Below are 21,356 nucleotides of genomic sequence, written 5' to 3'. Positions count from 1 at the left end.
AAACCAACCTCAGATGAAAGAGCCACATGCCCTGAGCACCTTGTATGTGCAGGCCCTTTGGGGGTGGTAGTGAGATGATGATGGCGATGATGGTGGTGTTATTTTCTTGTTTAATCCTCATGGCAGCCCTATGAGGCAGCTACTGTTATTATCACCATTTTACAGATGGTGAAACAGAAATTAGCACAAAGAGGTTAGGAAATTGTCAAGTTCTCACAGTTTTTAAGAGGTAGAACCAGGATTTGGACCATTTAATGCTACTGACCAGCATTAAACTTGACCTCTCCCCTTTACAGGCAATCATGAGGAATTGCTGGTCAACTGTGGGTCTCAGTTTGTGGAATGTGGGCATGTTGGGGTGGAGGAGAGAGGACAGGGAAGAGCTATGATGTCTTTGGACCCCTTGTCGGCTCCTGGTGGGTATCCAGCCCCCCTACCCAAAGGCAGACATGGAAACAGCACTCAGCCTGGATGCCCAGACCCTCCTCCTCACCCATGTAGAGGGTCTTGTAAGAGCAAGTCATCACCAGAAGGAAAAGGGGATTGGTCCAGCAAACACTGGGAAGGGAGGATCCCAACAAATAGGATTTCCAGTAACTGTAAAATCCCTAGAAAAGAAAGGGGGAAGGAAAATGATAGTCTTGGGGGCCAGAGAGACCTGAGAAGTCACTACCTACTACTACCTATGTGGGCTTGGGTACCCTCCAGAGAACCAACATCCCCATCCTTCAGCTTCCTCATCTGAGAATGGGAATCATTATATAATTATAAATCTGTAGGTTTGACATGAGAATTAAACATAAACTACCACACACATCAGCATCGTTTTACTTAAGTTGCCTTCCCCCTGATTTCCTAATTACTTCCTTCTCCATAGAAGTCATTTCTCCCACATGCTCCTTTACCTACCTTTACGTGCCCTAATCTTTCTACTGTAAAATCAGCCTTGCTCTTTCATTCCTTCATAGAATTCTCTGAAATTTTGGATAAAGTACTCTCCCTGTGATAACTCCCACTGACTGAAAACATTTGTCCAGCGCAGTGAGATGCAAATAATTGGATGCTTTGGTCCGTAAGTGTCTGCCCAACCAAGTGTTTCCTATATCCCTAACTCTGCACAGAGATATGTTTAGATTTTTTGAACCACAAGCATAAACAGAGGACAATGAATGAAAGATCCCACCTTCCCTAAGTGGCAGAGGGTGTCTTCCCTAAGGCAGAGGGAAGGAAAATCCTCCTGATACCCCTCACAGATTCCAGCTTTTTGCTCCAGAGATACCTAGGGTGCCCTAAGCATCCCCTCCCTTCCCTTCAAGCCCCAGATGCCAATGGCAGTCTCAGGAGAGAGAGACAAATGCCTCATTTCCCTAGAGGTGAAGACAAATATTTCCCCCTCTGCAGAATCCTTCAGGTTTGTATGAGCCCATCTCCACCTCATATATCAGAGAACAGGGCTTGTCATCGAATAATACATCATGTTTTGAAAATACTCTGTACCACAACTGGTGTGTTTCTTAAGAACAAGAAATTGCCACATGGGCTTCACACTGTAGACCAAGCAACCTAGTGGTCCATTTTGCTTCCTTGTGAAAATATGTGATCGGCAGTGGTCTCCACCAGGGCTAAGCTCCAAACATAGAGATCAAGGCTAAGCATCTCCCTGTTGCTTAGCAACTTCTTGAAACTATCATCCATGAAATTTTCAAATAATTCTCAAGCCCACTGTCATATTCAGAGATGTCCCATGGAGAAGTATGCTGAATTACTGAGAGAAATAACAAACCTGTAATATATTATTACTACCAGTTCTGCTCCAGTTGTCAAATACCACTACCAAAGGTCAGACCTTTTTCTAACCCATGCCAGTGGTTGGTGAAGGCAGGAGACCTAACACTGGTACCATACCACTTTGACTAGATTCCCTACAAATCTCCCTGTTCCTCCTATATTTTTATGCCATAGTTCCCAACAACCATGTAATGTGATATTAACATTATAAACATGTTAAAAAGGTACAATATTTGTAGTGATTTCTGGGATCAACTGCTTCCCCTGCTCCCCACCCCACAACTATGCTTCTGCTGTTATTACAATCATTAACATATCAAAGGTCTTCTGTGACCTGGGCACTGTGTTCATCCCTCTACATTCATAATCTGATTTAATCTTATGAAGTGCCTACTATTTTTATCCCCATTTTACAGATGAGAAAACCAAAGCTTGGATAGATGAACTAGCTTGCCCAAGATCAGACAGCTAATCAACGGAAAAGGTAGCCCTCAAACCCAGACCCAGGGTAACAACAAAGGCAGCCCATTCAAGTCACAATTTATATATAAATTCTGCCTATTCTTAGAAAGTAATTTCCTTAACAGCACAATTACCGCATCTCAGAGTGAAACACACATAAAATACATGATAAAAATCACTGGTTACCTACTTTAATTCAATACAAGTTTATGGAGAGAGGAATTTCTATTGAGTCAGCCAACTTGGAGGTATGGGAAGAGCTAGAGAAAGGCAGAAGATGTATTTTGATAGACCTTTCTGCCACAGTCAGGACCAAGACTAGACAGATAGCTAAGTTCTAGTTCTGGCTCTACCATGAGCTTGCTGCAAAACCTTGAACAAATCATCCAACCCTTAGGCTCATTTCCTTGTTTGTAAATTATAACAGTCCCTCTAATCAGGTTGTTGCATCAGATATTATCTACTGACTTTTAAATATGGAAGTGGCGGATTAGGTCTTACACCACCCCTACCGACACATACACTTCCTCTACTGTCACCCTCCTAGTACAGTTATGTCACAGTGTTTTGTAAAATAAATTATATTCATGTTATGTTACATTATTAAAAACTATTTGTTTTGTTCACTGCTGAGCTATGTAGTGTCTCATAATTAAATTTTCTTTCTTACATACTTTTTTGTTTTCCCTGGAGTTAATAGTTGTCTGCATTTTTTATTTCCCTTTTCTTTTTTTCACTCAGTGACAAACTCTTTGTCAGAGCTGAAAAAAACTTCTCAATATGTTCACTTCAGACAGATGTTCAGTTCCATTTTTTTCCAGAAGGCATCCCTCCAGGAGTCCTTAATCCTCTTGCTCTGATCTGGACTGGCTTCTCTTCAGCAATTCAGCACAGCTGACATCCTAGAGCTCCCTTCTGCCATCATCCCAGGAATATCCTTTGCCTCTCTTATTTCCTGGATCCCATATCTTCTTCCTTCTTGATTCACTCTCTTGTTTTTAATGGCGCACATCCTTTAGTAGCTTTCTGAGACATTTGTAAAGATCTTGCAATCTGAAAATATCTTATCTGAACAACCTTACATTCATTATCTTATTTAGTCCTATGAGATGCTTCCAATTTTATTCCCATAGCAGTGAGAGGCAGTAGCAGGATATTGACTTCTAGGTTGAAAATCAGTTAAGATTTTGAATATAATACTCTAGTCTCTTCTAGCTTTGAGTGGTAATTTTCAATGTTATTCTCAGTCCTCTGTATGTGACCTGTTTTTTTTTTTTTCTGGAATTATTTAGGATATTTTATTTATTCCAAATGTTCTGATATTTTTCAGTGATATGTGTACACGTGTGTGTGTGTGTGTGTGTGTGTGTGTGTATTTCATTTGTTATGCTGGCATTAAGTAAATGGACCCTTACATTTGTAAACTCATGTCTTTCGGTTCAAAAGAATTCTCTTATATTACTTCTTTAACAGTGGCAGTCCCTCCATTTTATCTGGTATCACTTTCTGAATCTCCTCTGGATTTTAGACTTCCTAAGTTGTTCATCAAATTTTCTGGTTTTGTCATACAGAGTGAAGTAAGTGAGAAAGAGAAAAACAAATACAGTATGCTAACACATATATATGGAATCTAAGGAAAAAAAAAAAAAGGTCATGAAGAACCTAGTGGCAAGACGGGAATAAAGACACAGACCTACTAGAGAATGGACTTGAGGATATGGGGATAGGGAAGGGTAAGCTGTGACAAAGTGAGAGAGTGGCATGGACATATATACACTACCAAAAGTAAAATAGATAGCTAGTGGGAAGCAACCGCATAGCACAGGGAGATCAGCTCTGTGCTTTGTGACCCCCTAGAGGTGTGGGATAGGGAGGGCGGGAGGGAGGGAGATGCAAGAGGGAAGAGATATGGGAACATATGTATATGTATAACTGATTCATTTTGTTATAAAGCAGAAACTTACACACCATTGTAAAGCAATTATACTCCAATAAAGATGTTAAAAAAATAAAATTTTTCTTGTTTTTTTTTTCTTGTCTTTTTTTTCTTTTGTATTTTCCTTCTCTTTGTCTTTTTTACCTAATTTGTCAGAGATTTTTTTCAAACGTGTTTTCCAACTCTTCTATTAAGTTTAATTTCTGCATTCATATTTTTATTTCCAAGAGCTCATTCTGGTTTTCTGAATGTTCCTTCCCATAGTGGCCTGTTCTTATATCTTGAATGAAATATATTCTCTTACCTCTCAAAATAAATTTAAGATTGTTTACAATGTTTTCCTCTGGCCTGCATAGCCTCCATTTGCTCCAATTATTTCTGTTTGTTTGTTTCTGTTTTAGTCTGTCTCTTTCATATTAGAATGCCTTCCAGCAACATCTGGTCATTCAAGAGTAAAACATCCAAGGCTGACTGGAAGTTCCAGGAGCGTGGAAAGGAGTTACAGGTGGTGGGCTTTCCCACAGTATGGCATGGAGGAGAGTTATCTTTTCACAGGATGCATTTTTTATTGGACTGGTCAGTTTCCCCAGAAAGGAACCCTTCACTTTCCTCTCCAGCAGAGAACGAATCAAACATCAACACTTTGTAAGAGAAGAGAGAACTGGGGTCTCACTATTCAGTAGGCGGACTTTCACTTGAAACCTTCTTATTTTCATATTGCTTGTTACCTGTCCCACCACGGTGCCTGATTGTCCTCAAAACCCAGATCTTTTCTCAACTCTGTTCGGATATGAACTATTTGTTTTCTGCCTTCATATAGTGGAGAAGAGATCTGGTCTCTTTGCTCTTTCAGGATATCTTCAGCCTGTTCACCTATTTTCCATTCTACTTCTCACCCTCACCTTCTAAGACACTTGGCACATCCAATTCCTGAGCATTCCCAAAATTTGGCAATGCCAAACAGCCTGCTGTTTGCTGATTTCTCCCCCTGAAAGCTAAAATTTCACTATTATTTTAATGCCATGCCAAGTCATTTACTAGTTGTTTATTCTCTTTCAAGCCTTCAGACTCCAGTAGACAGTTCTGCACCAATGTCATCTCCTCTTTCATTCTCTTTGTCTTTCATTGTTTAAACCTTTTTTATGTCTTTATTGTCTTTTGCTGGGTTTCAGTTACCATATTTAATCCAAAGTATATTGTCCATGGTTTTCACTTAATATTCTATCGAAAGCATTCTCTCCCTACAGGAAATATGGAAAACTCAATTTCTGATGGCTGTATCATGGTGTGTTTGACCAGCAACCTATAACTGGAAATTTAGAATGGGCCAGACTTTTATTATTATAAACAACATCAAAATAAACATCCTTTTACATGAAGTTTTATCTTTGTCACTGATAACTTCCTTAAGATCTATTTCTAGAATCACATTCAGTCAAGTTTTTAAATAATTTTAAGCTATTGATACATATATATAGTTGATTTCTAGAAAGGTGGCAATAATTCACACTCTCCCCCAAAAGGCAGAGGTAGTAGTTACATGGGATTCATTCCACCATCACCCACATCATCACCAACCTAATTGTTTCTCAAAATCTTTATCAGTTGTGTCTCACTGTTGTTTTAATTTGAATTCCTCTACTGACACATATGATTACAATTTTTTCATGTATTTATTGGTAACATATATCTCTTGTTAGTTGTTCTTGGACCAAACTCATTTTTTTTTCAAGTGGAATATTAGGTTATTTCTTATTTATAATCTCTTAATTTGTTAAAGATATCAAGCCATTTAGACCAGACTTGTCAAAATATTTTTCCATTTTATTATTTGTTGGGTTTTTGTTTATTACATTTCTGACATAGAGAATTTTTAAATTTTTACATTATCAAAATTATCACTCTTTTTCTTTAAGCCTAGAAAGCCTCACCATTTCAGAATCGGATAAATATTACCCTATATTTTCTCCTTTCATTTGTATGTTTTGAATTTTTTACATTTTACTCTTTCTCCCTGGAATTAAATATGTAGTTGTTTCTCCTATTAGTTAACCAGGTGGCTCAACACCATTTATTGCATAATTGTCAGTTCTTCAACTAATATGTAATCTAGCCTTGACCACATCCACCTCCTAAAACTCTTTTTTTCACTAGAGTCTGTTTCTGGTCTATTTCAACCCCATTTGTCTGTTGATTCTTACTCCAGAGCATCCTGTTTTAATTACCATAACTTTACAACATTACAGTATCTACTAGAGAAAAGCCTGCTTTACTGCTCTTGTTTTGAAATATTTTTTAGCTCTTTCATTCTATTTACTCTTCAAGATTAACTTTAGATTCGTCAAGTTTCCAGAAAACAACAGCAGCAAAATGATTTAGACTAGAATTACATTAAAAATGTATATTCATTTGAGAAGAGCTAACATGTTGACAGTATTCATTCCTCCTTTCTAAGAAAACGACTCCTTTTCCATTTATCCAACTCTTCTTTTATGTCTCCTGCTAAAATGTTACTGTTTTTTTCATACAGAATTACTCAAAGAATTTATTTTTAGATAGTTTATATTTTAGTGCTATTCTGAATGATTTTAATCTTCATATTTTCTAACTGGTTATCACTACTACACCAGAAAGCTATTAATTTTTGTGTATTTATTTTCTGTTGAATCAACTAACTCAACTCTCATTTTTAAAAATAATTTTCCAGTTTTTCTAAATATCTTTGCTTTCCTATATAGACAATAATTTTAGCTGATCATATACTTTTTTGTCTCTTTTTTTCTATGTCTTACTTCTGCCCCATATATGAGTAAGTTGGCATAAATGGGATTGTGAACAGCATTGTCATAATCCTGGTCTTAATGGAAACACCTTTACAATGAGAATAATAATTGCTGATTTTTACTGAGTGTTTTCTACATGCTAGCCACTTTGCCAAAGGATTTAGGTATATTATTTCCTTTAATTTTCAGAATCATTTTAGAGTAGAGTTACTATTGTAATCTCATTTTAAAGGTAGTGAAACTGAGGCTTTAAAGCAGAAATATATACAAAGTTATCCAACTAGTCAATGGCAAAGCAGAATTCAACTTTACATTGGTTTGACTTCAGAGCTTATGTTTGTGTATAACTAATATTATATTCCAGAATTTCAAGTATGAGTTGGTGATAGGAGTTTTTAAGGATGACTAGGAGTTTTTTTTTTTTAATTTTTGATTGAGAAAGGAGATGGGAGAGAGAAGAATGGATTGATTTTAGGCAGATGAAACATAGACATAAAAAGTACAATAACAGTGCAAGAAAAGTGCAACGTAAGATGCTTCTCCACAGTTCCTCAAGTTACCTGTGAACACCAAAACCAATTACTAACAAAAATAGTATATTTCAAAGACCAGTGCATCTAAGAGTTCATTATTATTCCCGCAAAAATAACGAAAGCTGTACTGTGTAACCTCTTGACCATTTCAGTTTCCAAAAATTTCTAAAGAAAACATTTGGTTTCGTTACAAATGTAACGCTGAAATTTTGATTCATCCAAAAGGTGAGACTGAGGTGATGCATGCTATTTAAGTCACATCTTGGCAAGGAGCTAAGTTGCAGGAGATGGTGTGCCTCCTTCTCCAATGTGAAAAAAGAAAAAGGAATCTAGCAATGTTCAAAATAAAGTCTTTAGAGTGTGACACAAAATTATGTATCTCTGCAGCATATCCCCAGAGAGTGGTAACTGTGTAATAGCCCTGCTGGATTCCCACCACTGCGAGAAGCCCATGCCTGAAGCCTGAGGAGCAGCGTGGAGAAACATGAACATCTTGCTTTCTCACCAGACATTTTCATTGTTGGGTTGGGGAGGGGAACTCTTCCTCAGAAATGATTACCTAAAAGTTTTTAGCTTTAAATGTCACCCTTTTTTAGGAAGGGGACAATTGATTGAGGTTAATTAAGTATTAATTTAATAACAATTTTTTACAAGCTTCTGGAAAGCTTACCCTTGACCAGTGAAGAGAGAGGTACCTGGATCTGAGCACACAAGCGCAGGGCTGTACTTCGACTCAGGTTCTCGTTCTGGTCCTGCTGGGCAAGGCTCTTAAACCTGTCAGCCCTCAGTTTATACATTTGCCGATTGGTTATAATAACACGGTTGCCATTTCCTTCATAGGGCTTCTATGAGATTGAAAAAGGAGTATAAATGGATATGTGCTTTTGAAAACTGAAATACACTTGACATGTGTAAGGAAAGATCCAACAGTTTCCAGGATGCGCTCCCTATAGAGCAGTCCTATTTATCGCTCACCCGAACTCCTCTGAAAAAGACAAACGGTCATCAACAGTAATAGAGTTCTGCAGAGAGCCGGCCCGTTTCCATTTCGATTCAAAGCCCTGGAGGCAGCAAACTTTCAATCCAGGCACTACCCCAGAGTCTCCAGTAAATTTGTCTGTTTCCCCAATATATGTGGTGAGCATTTGACCAGAAGCATCAGGCTATGTCTGATCAGATTAGCCTATCAGGAGGAGATAATTACCATTTAAAGGCTAAAGGAGAAATGACCTATTTTACACGGACTTTGTGAGAGGCGCTAGGGAGAGATGCCGCGTGATCCCAGGACTACTTGGTAACTTAGCTTTGGTCACCACGTGGATCCGTCTTCCCCTCAGTCCCTTTGGCCAGTCATTTCTTTATACACTGTACAGTGGCTCTGTGTACTGGGGACTGAACTTAAATTGAGCTTGAGACAGGGGCCATGGAGTGATTGAGGAGTGAATTAGATAGAAAATTGCAGCTTTTGCGCCCTAAGTGAGAATCACTGCATTCAACCAGCTGGTACAACTTGAGTATTTCTCACTTCTTTTGACATTTTTTTCAACAGGGGAACTTGATGTAAAACACATTTGTCTCTTTAGAGTCCAGAGCTGCTTTTTCCCCCTCAACCTTCTTTTAAGATCTGCCCTTTACAGCTCGAATGTTCTGTAGCCAACATCAGCGTGGATTGTGACCTATGTAAGCCAATGCTCAAGAAAGAGTTCGAGAAGGGAAGAGTCTAAGACTTAAAGTCAATGTTCACTGGGCCCCCATCAGAATAATCAGCCGTGAATGTGGCACACTGGAGCACAGGATGCCGAATGTAAAAGGCAGAGACACCACAGGGAGAATTTGTTTCTCGTATTGGTTTTTGGGGTTTTACACAAAACTATTCCCTTCCCAAGAGGCGCTTGAAATTGAGTCAAATTTGAAAACTGTAAAATCCCTGTATGCATTTATTAGCGTGTGTTCATTCATGCATAAGCACAATTGGTTGTCCTTGAACAGGCAGATGAGGGCACTGGTTATACACGGCGAACTTGATTTCAACACACATGACTTAAGCCTGCCCCGTGCCTGGTACTATGCTAGGGCCTGAGAGAAATAGGAAAATGAATAAGATTCAGATTCTGGCCTCCAGGGATTGATACATAACTCTGATCCAAGACAATGTAAGAAAACTCCTAGAAGAGAGACATCAAATGCTGTGGCAGCCTCCCTAACACATCTACAACTTTTTAAAATAAAGCCCCGTGAGCATGGATTAGGTTAAGGATATGGCAAATGCCTCAGCAAGGCCTCCTGCTCCATTCACAACCTGAAGCTACCCAGATGGAAGAGCCTCTCCCAGCATCACTGCCCATCACACCCCCTGACACAACAAGCCACCTTCCATCTTTCAAACATGTGCCAAATGTCCACTCTTCTAATTCTTTGTTCACAAGCCTCCCTCTGACCAGAGTGCCTTTTCACCCTCTTTACCACCTAGAAAGCCCTTACTCTTCCCCTAAGATCCAACTCAGTCATCTGTAGGGTGAAAATGAACAAGGAGATGTCATCCCAAGGTCTCTCCCAGCCTTTTATGTCAACGATATGTGAATTTATGACGTGCATCCAACAGTCCACATTCCTTGAACCATGAAGCCATTCCTGATGCCCTGGGGCATGATCCCTCTTGCTCCTCCGAACCCGCATCCCACATGCTCAAACTGCTACCAGAGCATCGAACATACTGAACCGTCATTGACTATTTATTCGTTCATCCTTCCAAGTAGAGTGGGTTCAACTAGAGGGCAGGATCTGCATCTTATTTCATTTTTATTTTCTTTAACAAGGAGTTACATGACCATAACTATGCGTTGACCACTATTTTTAAGTGCATTACATGTATTTATCCATTTAATCCTCACAACAAACCAATGAGATAGATTATTGATACTATCATTATCTCATTTGGCCCATGAAGGAAGTGAGATATAGAGTTTAAGTAACGTGCTCAAGGTCATACAGCTGGTAAGTAGTGATCCATGATACGAGCCTGCCTCTTAGTGCTACCTCATGCTGTTTTTACTTATCTTTGTACCCTCAGGACTTTGCCCAGAGGTGTAGTATTTAGAACGTGGAGCTCAATAAATGTGCAGTAGCTGATTAAATAAATGAGCAGATGACCGCTACTGGTTAGCTCTGTCTAAATCCTCTTGAAAAGTTCTAGACTATAGAAGCTAAAGGTAATTAGTGTATATACATATACACTAATATGTATAAAATGGATAACTAATACGAACCTGCTGTATAAAAAAAAAAAAGAAGCTAAAGGTAATGAGCAGATTTGGAGAAGCTTCACAGAAACTCAAGAAGATGGAAATGAAGAATTATACCTAAGGATTTAAGTTGCTTAGCCTTGAGAAGCAAAAGCTGAAGGCTGCTTTCATAATGATCTTCAAGGCCAGGAAGGCTGATTCCTGAGGACAGTGACTGAGCTGTTTTTCCCCACCTCCAGGGAGGATGAAGGAGCAGGTACTGTCCTCAGCTGCAATGGGAGTGGTTTAAATCCACCACAAGGAAGAATTCCCTTAGCTTAAGAATCATTTGTTAGACCCAGGGATGAGTTATGGACAGAAGCTATAGAAGGTCATCTGTCTTCAGCATTTTGGACTTGCTTCTGCTCAGAGCGAGGAACACAGAGGGTGAAAACAAACAATGACATGTCATCTCAAGGTCTCTTTGAGCCTTATAAATCGATGACATTTGAATCTAAGAAATACGTCACTTTACCTTCCTGGACCAAATGAATGAATGAATGAATGAGTCCCAAATAATTTAAAAGGCAACAAAAAATTATAACCAGCAGAAAAAGAGGTCTTCTCAAACATACTACTGTGCCAGAAATGTAACAATAGAAGAAAAACAGAACTTGTTTTCTGATAAACCTAAACTCTTACAGTTTCTACATTCAAACCATTTCTTGCTAGGTCCATCATACTCCTGACATAAAGTTAGAACTGGTCAGTCTATATCCTCGGGTAATGCTTTTACCCCATCATCACAGTTTGCTCATTTGATAGATGACATTAGTATATTGAAGCAGATTTCTCTAAATATCACGTAAACTCAAAATACGAACCACTATTCCATCGACACCAATGTAAGGTGTATCCAACATAAAGAAATGAATCCTTTCCTGAGAGGAGGAAACAACCTCACACATACTTTTTTCCCTTCCTACATGGAAACTGAAACACAAAATAGCAATGGAATTGGAAGGGAAGGTAGAGAGTAGCATGAAACTATTTTTGTATTTGGTATTATTTCAGAGATACAATTCTACTTTATTTTCTGTTATTAGAGATAAAAATCTTACATTCTGTCTAATGCTTTACATTAGACAAATTCTTTTAAACACACATTATTTTACCTGGGAAGTGGGTATTTTGTTTTGTTTACAGAGGACGAAACATCTCAGAAGAGGGACTTGCCTGAGGTCACACATCTAAGTCTAGTTGCCCCTCCCCAGTCAGGCCCTCTAGTTTCCAGGCCTATCATCTCCCACACATCACGGACTGCTGGGCACTGGACTGGCCTTGATAGAGGCCTCCTTCACCATATGCAACCTCTTTTGGGAGCTATGAAGTTGGCCTGTCCCACCTTGAGAAACTCAGGCCAATAACCTTAGGAGACCCATTGAACCCAGAGACACATACAAGAGACTGTTCTATCTGCCCCGAGTAGAGCATCTCCACCACCAGTGAAGCAGCAGAGCCCGGATTCTAACTCAGGGTTTCACTACTTGCAAATTGCACTCCTTAAAAACCCAGCTCAACACAATTACTGAGCCTGCGCGTCTAGAGCCTGTGCTCCGCAACAAGAGAGGCTGCGACAGTGAGAGGCCCGTGCACCGCGATGAAGAGTGGCCCCCGCTTGCCACAACTAGAGGAAGCCCTCGCACAGAAACGAAGACCCAACATAGCAATCAATCAATCAATAAATAAATCTTTAAAAAAAAAAAACCCAGCTCAAATGTCATCTACTCTGTGAACTCATCCCTGGCCCCTAGCTCCATGCAAACGGACATAATCCTAAGTGCTTTCAAGCTCTGGATCCAGGCTGCTTTGGCCTAGGCTCCATGGACTGGTTAAGTGATCTTAACCTCTCTGAAACTTCCTCACCTACACCACGAGGATATGACTCGTATCTCTCTAATGCCGCGATGGTGAAGATTCTGTGAGTTAATATGACAAATGCTTAAAAAACAGCTCTCGGCACAAAGTAAGCTCTTGGTAATTGTTCAGTATTCTTGATATTATTACCTTCTCTGGGTTTTCTGAGTCCTCATGAGGTTTTGTTTATCTTTCTGGTATAAAACACTATATTATTCATATTTCTTATAACTCTCCTCCACTATTTTGTTAGTCATTATCCAGCCCATCATGAGCCGAGAGACCACCTTCTTTTCTGGCAATCTTTCCAGGTGATGTCACTGATATCCACTTAGCCACCCTAAAGAGTCATTGGACTCTCCACACCCTCATTCCCTGCATCAATCGATCACCAAATCCAGAGGCCCCTGTCCTCTAGATTTTTCCGAATCTACCCTTCAATCTCCATCTTACTTCCACAGTCCTGCCAGCCCTCATTTAAAGTGGTGAAGCAGCTTCTTAACTGGGTTTCTGGCCTCTAGTCTTGTTACAGTCTAATTTATCTTCCACACTGAAGCCAGAATGATGTCTTTAAAAAATGTTGATCCCTATCTTATGCCTCTGTTTAAAGCCCATCGATGGCTCTCCACTGCTGTTTGAAGCTGTTTGGTCTGACCATGCAGGAACTGTCTCCTTCCTGCCCCTTATCTGCATCACTCCTGCCTCACCCTGAAAGGCTGGCACCAAAAGACAACTGGCTCCTCCTGCCTCTGATATGTTCTTTATTTTGGCCTAAACACTCTTCCGAGTTCTTTGTCTGGCTTAAGTCCTTCTCTTTGTTTAATTAGCACCAGTATCACCCCCTCCATGGAACCCCTTAGACGGATCAGAGGCCACTCCTCAGTGCTTCCGTGATACACGGAGCATTCTGTGGCTATTCTATAATCATGATGACCTGCTGTGCTCTCCCCACCATGACCTCAAGTTCAAGAGCAATGTCTCCGGTCACTGTCTCACTCACATAAGTATGGATGTGCTTTGCACACAGTACCTATTCAAAAATATGCTAAATGGCTGATCTCATTAAATAGGTAATAGATCCAGATGACACATATAGTGCACACTATGGGGCACTAAACAGTACTTAATTGAAGGGTTCTTCTAAGGGCTTTTCATGAATTGACTCATTTAATCCTCACAACAACCTTAGAACGTAGCTGGGATAATTATCTCTATCTTACAGGTGAGGAAACTGAAGCACAGAGAAGTTAGAAATGTTACCAGTGTGACATAGTTAGAAATTGATGACACCAAGGTTGGAACCCAGAAGTCTGACTCTAGATCCCATTTTCTTAACCCTTATGCCATTGTTCCTGTCAGATGTGGGTACCATGATAAATAAAGATATCTAAACAGACAAGATAATATATTCTAGTTCCAATTCTACAGGTGGGAAAGTTGAGACATTGGAATTTCATGGAGAAGCGATCCAGGGAAACAGAAGAAAGCTAAACAGGGAGATTACCATCTTTGCTCCTCACTAACCAGCAGTAGAACTCAGCTCAGTCAGCCTTGCTCAGCCTTAGTTCTTCAAGTCTAAAATCAGGGCCTTGGGGCCACATTACACCTTAGCTTTTTTCCAGATCAAATTTGCAATTCCCTTCAGTTAGGCAAACATCATCAGGGTTAAGTGTGTGTCAGGCTCAGTGCTAAGGGCAGAGACACAGAGACAAACGAGATGTGTCTCTGCCCTTGAGGAATTTGTCTTCTTGTGAGGGAGATGGACACAGACAGACAACATTGACGGAGGAGTTCACAATGGCCACACCACTATTACATTGGTTATTTTCAAGGGAACCACCCCAAGATAAAACATTACCCAGAAATGAGCCATTTGCCCCTCCATAATGTCTTTCAACTGACCATTGCCCAGAGCAATGAAGCATTGGTGTCTCCTCCCATCCTCTCTCCAATGCCCCACTCAAGCATAATCACCTCAGTTTACAAGTGAAGAAGCAAAGGCGCTGCCTTAAGTAAGTTTGCCAGTAGCCCGATGGTTACCTGGTGGCCGAAGCCCCTGCCATCTTGGTTCCCAGCTTCTCCCAGAGCTGAAGTGGGCCATGGGCAACAGGAGCATTAACCCTGACACAGCTGCTGTTGGTTTTCCGGTACAGGTTATATGCTTAAAAGGATTTTTAGATTTATAGTTGATTCTAGAAATTGCATCTAGCTCATTTTCAACTCCATGGGTAAGCTGGTTCATTTAAGGCAAACAGCATCCAATTAAAATACATTCTGGAGAAATGAGTGAGCAAAGCATTTTTGCCCAACTCTTAATTTATTTACAAAAAAAAAAAAAAAACTATCGGGATTTCTCAAGGACCGAATCCCATCACATCATTGTGAGATGAGATAGTTAAAATATGTATGATCAAAATGTAATTTGAAAATACACTCTGAGAGGCAGCCTTGTATAAGAGTACAGGATTTGGGGCCAGTCTGAGTGGGCCCACATCTCTTTTCGTCATCTCAGTAGGTATGTAACCTTGAGCATGTTCCTCAGTTTCCTTGAGCTGAGCCTCAGTTTCCCCATCTGTATAAGATGAATAAATAATATCTGTCAGAGTACTTGTAAGAGTTAGAAATGCAGCTTAGTGCCTGGTAGAGAGTAAGGGTTAAAAAAATCAACTATTAAAAAACATTTTATTAAAGTCTTAATGATTCAGAGATTGATTATTCCATTAGAAGATCGTCATGCTTTTTCCCTTTCTTTCTCTTTCTTCCTGCCTGCCCACGTCACAGCTGCTCATAAGCTATTATTCCATGAGATAAAAAATGAGATAAAATTCAATTCAGATGGTACAGCAAAGTGGGAAAACCAGAGGCACTGGAGTCAAACAGGACTGGACTTGAAGACTGGATGGCTTTGGACAGGTTAGATCTTAATTTCTTCATCTGTAAAAGGGGGTAATCATATGTACCTTCTAGGCTTCTTAGGAATGTTGGAGTGTGTGTATGTGGACAAAATGTTTAAACTAGGAACATGAAATCCAAATGTTTCTGTAAAAAAGCATGTGTCCTATCAATGGTAGTGTCCCATGAACCTTTAGGTTAGTCATTTCCCAAAAGACAGATAATGAAAATGTTCTCTCTGCTCCTTGCCTCCAAAGATGCGATCCTGTTCAACACACACACACACACACACACACACGCACACGCACGTACACGGGTGCACACACACATGGGACACTGTGATCGGTAAATAGTAGTTAGTTAGGTAAAGAAGTATTGAATCAGTTTCTACAAGAAATGTAGTACTAAAGCTAAATTAAAGTTTCAGTATCAATCACAGTTTGTTTTTAAATTGTCCCCAACTCCATCACTACCATGGAGGGTCAAAAGAAGTCACTCTCACGACAAAGGTCTTACATCTAATGCCATCAGATTTCATTGCCTCCTTTAGGGACAGCTTAAGTATCAGCTGAAGTGGGGTGACTCCGTGCATGTGGGGACCCAGCATGGCAACACAGATGGCTGGACAGTGTGGGCAGCAGGCAGGCCTCACTGTGGATAGAGCTCCAGAAGCAGAGTAGCAGGGGCTGACACACCGTGACACACAATGTCACGCATGGCCAAGAGTCAGGGAGGCCAAATGGGAGCCTGGGATGTCCTTCCCATAACCGTGACCTCCAGGAGCTATAGGGAGAGCTTCGGTTACCATAATGGAAATGGCAAGGGTCAACTTGAACACAATCACATCTTTGGAGGCAAGGAGCAGAGAGAACATTTTCATTATCTGCCTTCTGGGAAATGACTAACCTAAAGGTTCATGGGACGGTACCATTGATAGGACACATGCTTTTTTACAGAAACATTTGGATTTCATGTTCCTAGTTTAAATATTTTGTCCACAGAGATCTCTGAGTCATCTCCTCACATGCTTCCTTCCCTCCTCCTCCTTTGAAATGAAGACTATATATAAGATGCCAACTCTCTAAAGAAAAACACATAAACAAAAGACAAAAATCCGAAAGTCACATCAATATACCATAAAATATCTGAATATTTGTTTAGAACCCCTGGGGACCTACCACGTGACATTCTCAAAGTAGCATGCAGAGATTTATTTGTATGCCTTCCTGCTTCCTAAATAACACTCCCACTCAAAGTGGAAGGACTCCAATTTCATGGCAGGCTGGAGGAGGTTATTTTCTGAAGCTCCTTACTTAAAACATCACATGGCTTAGAACAGAACATACCTGTCAATATCAGTATTACATTTCACTGAAATTTCAATCGCAAAGGAGACTCTTATGAAAAGTTTCCCTCCTTTTATAAAACGGGACAATTATTTTTAAAAATTAATGTTGAAAATCAACTCATCCTGAATCACCATTTTTGTAGGAAACTGTCTGCTATAGACAAAATGGAAAATCACAGTTGCACTTTATCCAACACCACCCATAAGAAATGCTTCATGCACGGAAGTGTTCTTTTTCCATAAGGAGCAGCATTAGAAAAAAAACACCAAACCTCTGGCATCACTCTTCAATATTGTTGTCTAATTAAATGGCAATGGAGTGGATGCGTAAAAATATGCATTAGAGGTGTGTAATGTGTAATGTGAAGAAGAGTAATCAAAGCCATTCAACAGGATTTAGGAAGGGATTTCAGTTGGCAGCTTATGAGACAGGAGCATATAATTTTGCTAATTTGAAATAGGTATTGTAACGTATAAACATTATTGCTTTGCATATTTTAATGAAAACTGCCTCTACACCAAAATGAATCCTTTAGCTTGAACTTTCTGCAAACCACAGAGCTTCTACCTATTATGAGTTCAGCATAAATAAGAAAGGCACGCAAGCCGCATTAAAAGAATGGTCACCTCATTAAAATAGGTTAAAACCAAGCCCCTTATTCCAAGCTACTATAACACTATAAAGTAAGTCTGGTGACAGGTGTTGTATTAAATTTTTATGTTGCAATGAACTTGAACTCACACAAACCAAATCTTCATGCTTCCTTTGATATACACCTGCAACTTGTTAATTCAAGGGGCTTTATTAAGAAAGTATAAATTTAGCAACATCTATAGATTTGTAAAACTCTATTAGCTTGCTCAAGAATCTAGAGGAAATTCATTTGGAATCTTATTTGCATGGTTTACAAAGAAATGGAAACTAATGATGACTTTTGCCAAATGGATGTGTCTGCAGATAACGCATTTGTGCAAACAGACGGATGTGAATTACCCAGACTTGAGCTAAAAGAGTTGAGAGAGAGCTCTGGGTCCATCTGGGGCTGAGGACATCACTTACCTGCCAGCTCGCTTCTCGCTGAAGTCCTTTTTTCCAGTCTTCTTCCAGCCTGGGGGAGGTCTCATCCATTGCTGGTGCTGCTTGCACAAACTGGATTCGCCAGTGGCTGTTACTCTTTCGTTGCAAGCCTTTACCAAAGCGGCAGCGAGGGCAGTTCAGGGGCAGACTGTCATGGAGAAAATGCCATGCCAGAGGATGAGGGATCAGGCAGGAAGAAGCCACGCGGGAACAAATTTGGGATACACGGGGCTACCCTGACACCTGCCAAATGGCCAGGCAAGAGGCCAGCTCAGCCACTGAGCGTCCAGAGATTAGGAACAACCAAGCTCCAGGGCCAGTGGACAATGGGTCATTCTTATGTTTCTGGCATAAAGGTCAGAGGAGGGAAGTGTGAAGGCATGCTCTATGACCTAGAAATATGCATATCTATGTGTGCACCTGTCTTTTCCTCATCCCCACACACACACACACACACACACACACACACACACACTCTCACAGCAGGATTTGCATTGTTCTGCAGGGTTGCATCAGTGGGCCGGAGTATCCTAGAAGAAATAAGCTACTTTACATAGAAGCAACACATTTCATGTGAGCACATCTCCCTCAACAACGGATGAATCACTCAGCAGCCAGTAAACATGAATAATAGCAAGTCCCTTTGGGGGAAAATAGACTTTTCCTATAGTCGAATCCTGAGTGTCTACAGTCTCTGGTTTCCCCCCTCTAGGAAGTTCTGTGGCAGGCGTTTAAACTGAACATGGACCTCAACCCTTTACCCAAACCATTAGCCAAAATGACCAGAGGCTTCAGTTTGGATGGACTCCTCAATATTTGGGGCTCAACGAAGCCAAACCCAATCAAACTCTGCCCTGTCCCATTACTATTTCTCACACAGAATGATACTCCCTCCTGCTATTCAAAACTGATCACCTACAGTTTTAAGAGAGGCGCTACTGCCAACGGCACCTGCTTCTTTCTGTTAAAACAGTGGTTATCAAACTTGGCTGCACAACAGAATCAACTGGAAAGATTGTGAAAATACTGTTACAGGAGCCTCACCCCTAGAGATTCTGATTTAATTGGTCTAGGATAGGGCCCAAGACACTGCTATAATTTTTTAAGTCCCACTGGATGATTCTATTGAGTGCCCAGGATTAGAATCACAAAACTCAGTGTTGAGTATCATTTAAGGTTTCTCTAATCTAATCACTCAGCTGATGCCTGAATCCCCAAGATCCTGCCAATACCCATGTGAACAATGTTCTTACCACCAATGACAGTAAACTCACTACCTCCCAAGACAGTCCAATTCCATGGTTGATTGTTCTGTCCCACGGTGAATTGATAACCTTCTCCCTGCAACTTCCATGGCTGTACTGTTTCTTAATTCCATAAAGAATACTACAGCCTATTCTGTAGGACAACCTTTCAGAGATCCAAAGACAGTAGCAGCCCATGCTCTCAAACCACTGCTAAAGTGTCTCTTTTCCAAGTTAGATCTTGCTAGTTTCTTCAGCAAACCATGGAAGATGGTTTCAGGTAAACTCTCCATCCTGGATGCCAGCCTCAAAATATATTTCACTATCTCTAGTGATAGTGATTCTAATATTCCAGAAGTGATTGTAATATCCCCGCTATGGTCTATCATTGCACATAGAGCCTAATAATCACATGCTTTATTTTAAAAATCCTCACACTAACAACCAACATAATAATAAGAGCAGCCAGCATTTACTGAGCATGGACCTACACACCCGGTACTGCAAGTACTTTATTAACCTTACATCATTTATCATTTATGAGTATACTGTGAAGTCATCATTTTGCTCCTGATTTACAGTGAAAAGTCCAAGACAACAAAGATATTTGCCTAGGTGATGGGTCAGAGGGTAGCCCAGATCTGACCCCAAGGCCTGCGTTCTCCACCTCTACTTCATGTTAGTCAGTCCCTTTCACTGATGCAATCCCAGGTCCCATTGGCTATTTTGACAACCACACCTCACTGATATGGGTCACAGTCAATTAGTACACTGAGGTTTGCTCTCATCTTCAGATTATATATGAACATGTTATGTAGGCTACAAATTGCCATACAGGCCTAACTTGACATTGTTATCCCTTTAATAATTACAAGACTGTACCTTCCACCTCTAGCAAAGCAGAGAAATGCAAAATCGCTCATTTACTTGCTCACCTCCTCTCTTTTATCCATAATATTCAGATGCTTCTTCAGAGGTTACCCTGAAGGGTAAGAGAGAAAGGCCAGAGGAGAAAGGGTCCAGAAAATTTCCCCAGAGACTAGACTCACTGGAAGCCTCACCAATCACCTGTTCTTCCCCATTTCCTCTAAATTCTATCAAGAGCACTCCATAAGGAAAACCGGGGGCAATTAGTTTTACCATTTGAATCACATCATCTTCAAGGTAGCTGATTCAGTTCTTATGGAAGGCAGTACACAAAGTGGTTGAACAGATAGCCTTTGGAGTCAGACAGACCAAGGTGTGAGTAGCAGCTCCATTATTATCTGGTTCTATATCCCTAGGCAGGTCACCTAATACTTCTGAACCTTAGTTTCCATGTCTGTAAAAGGGAAGTATTATTGTCTCAAGCATATTTTTGTTCATCAATAGCTGATTCCCATTTGTCCCAGGGACACAGCAAGATGGCATTTCCTTAAACCCCTTAAAATTAGCCTTAATCACATGTCTTGTTTCGGCCAATAACATGTAAGAAAAGTGATGGCTATCACTTCTCAGAGGGAGACCTTAATCACCAGCTCTTGGCTCCTAGCCAACTCTTCCTCTACTGCAGTGATTGCATATGTTGATAAGACATGCCTTAACATCGAAGCAGACTAGAATGCTGAGCCAACTCATCGAGGACAGTTGTCCTGGAGAGTCACCTGGACAAACAACAGGCATTATGTGAACAAGAAATAAACCTCAGGGTTATTTGTTTCCACAGCGTAACCTAGCCTACCCTGACCAATACACTGTCCTTACCATAGAGTCATTATAAGAATCAAATGAAATAATCTCACTAGAGCATTATCATGAGCATTGAGTAAGTCTGCAATATTATTTTATTTTAAATAAATTCCATTACAAGTCAGTCTGTTCTACCCACGTCCCACATAATCCACTATTTCCTCCTTCTTTTACAGCCTGGGTTTTTCCTGCTCATAAGATAGTAGCATTAAGTGTGGCAATTTCCATAGATGATGTAGAAATATGAATTTTAAAAAGGAAGGGTAAAAGTGTTCAATAATGCAGCGTCACTCTGTCTCGGAAAGCAAACTCAGAATAGCATGACTTTAATGCCACTTATCATTTAGCAAGGAAATTAATGAAAGCAAAATGAAGCCTCAAATACTAAATGTAATTCAGTATGAATTCACTACTGATAAAATAAAG

General features: G+C 40.2%; 1 protein-coding gene across 2 annotated transcripts in view; it reads right to left on the bottom strand.

The window, feature by feature from the left end:
• The window catches only part of PPARGC1A (PPARG coactivator 1 alpha), a 670,945-nt gene that overhangs the window by 280,280 nt on the left and 369,309 nt on the right, over positions 1-21,356 (bottom strand). The window contains exon 1 of one of the 2 annotated variants that reach the window (XM_007187629.3): positions 17,941-18,076. The exons of the other annotated variant lie outside the window; for it this stretch is intronic. Coding sequence (XP_007187691.2) covers positions 17,941-18,009 — 69 coding nt within the window. The 5' untranslated portion in view covers positions 18,010-18,076. Of the gene's footprint in view, positions 1-17,940; positions 18,077-21,356 lie in introns of those variants that run through there. 2 annotated transcript variants of the gene reach the window in all.

Source organism: Balaenoptera acutorostrata, chromosome 5, assembly GCF_949987535.1.
Source record: "Balaenoptera acutorostrata chromosome 5, mBalAcu1.1, whole genome shotgun sequence".
Taxonomy (NCBI): domain Eukaryota; kingdom Metazoa; phylum Chordata; class Mammalia; order Artiodactyla; family Balaenopteridae; genus Balaenoptera; species Balaenoptera acutorostrata.
The sequence above is the reverse complement of the archived record's forward strand: the minus strand, read 5'-3'. Positions and strand labels throughout refer to the sequence as shown.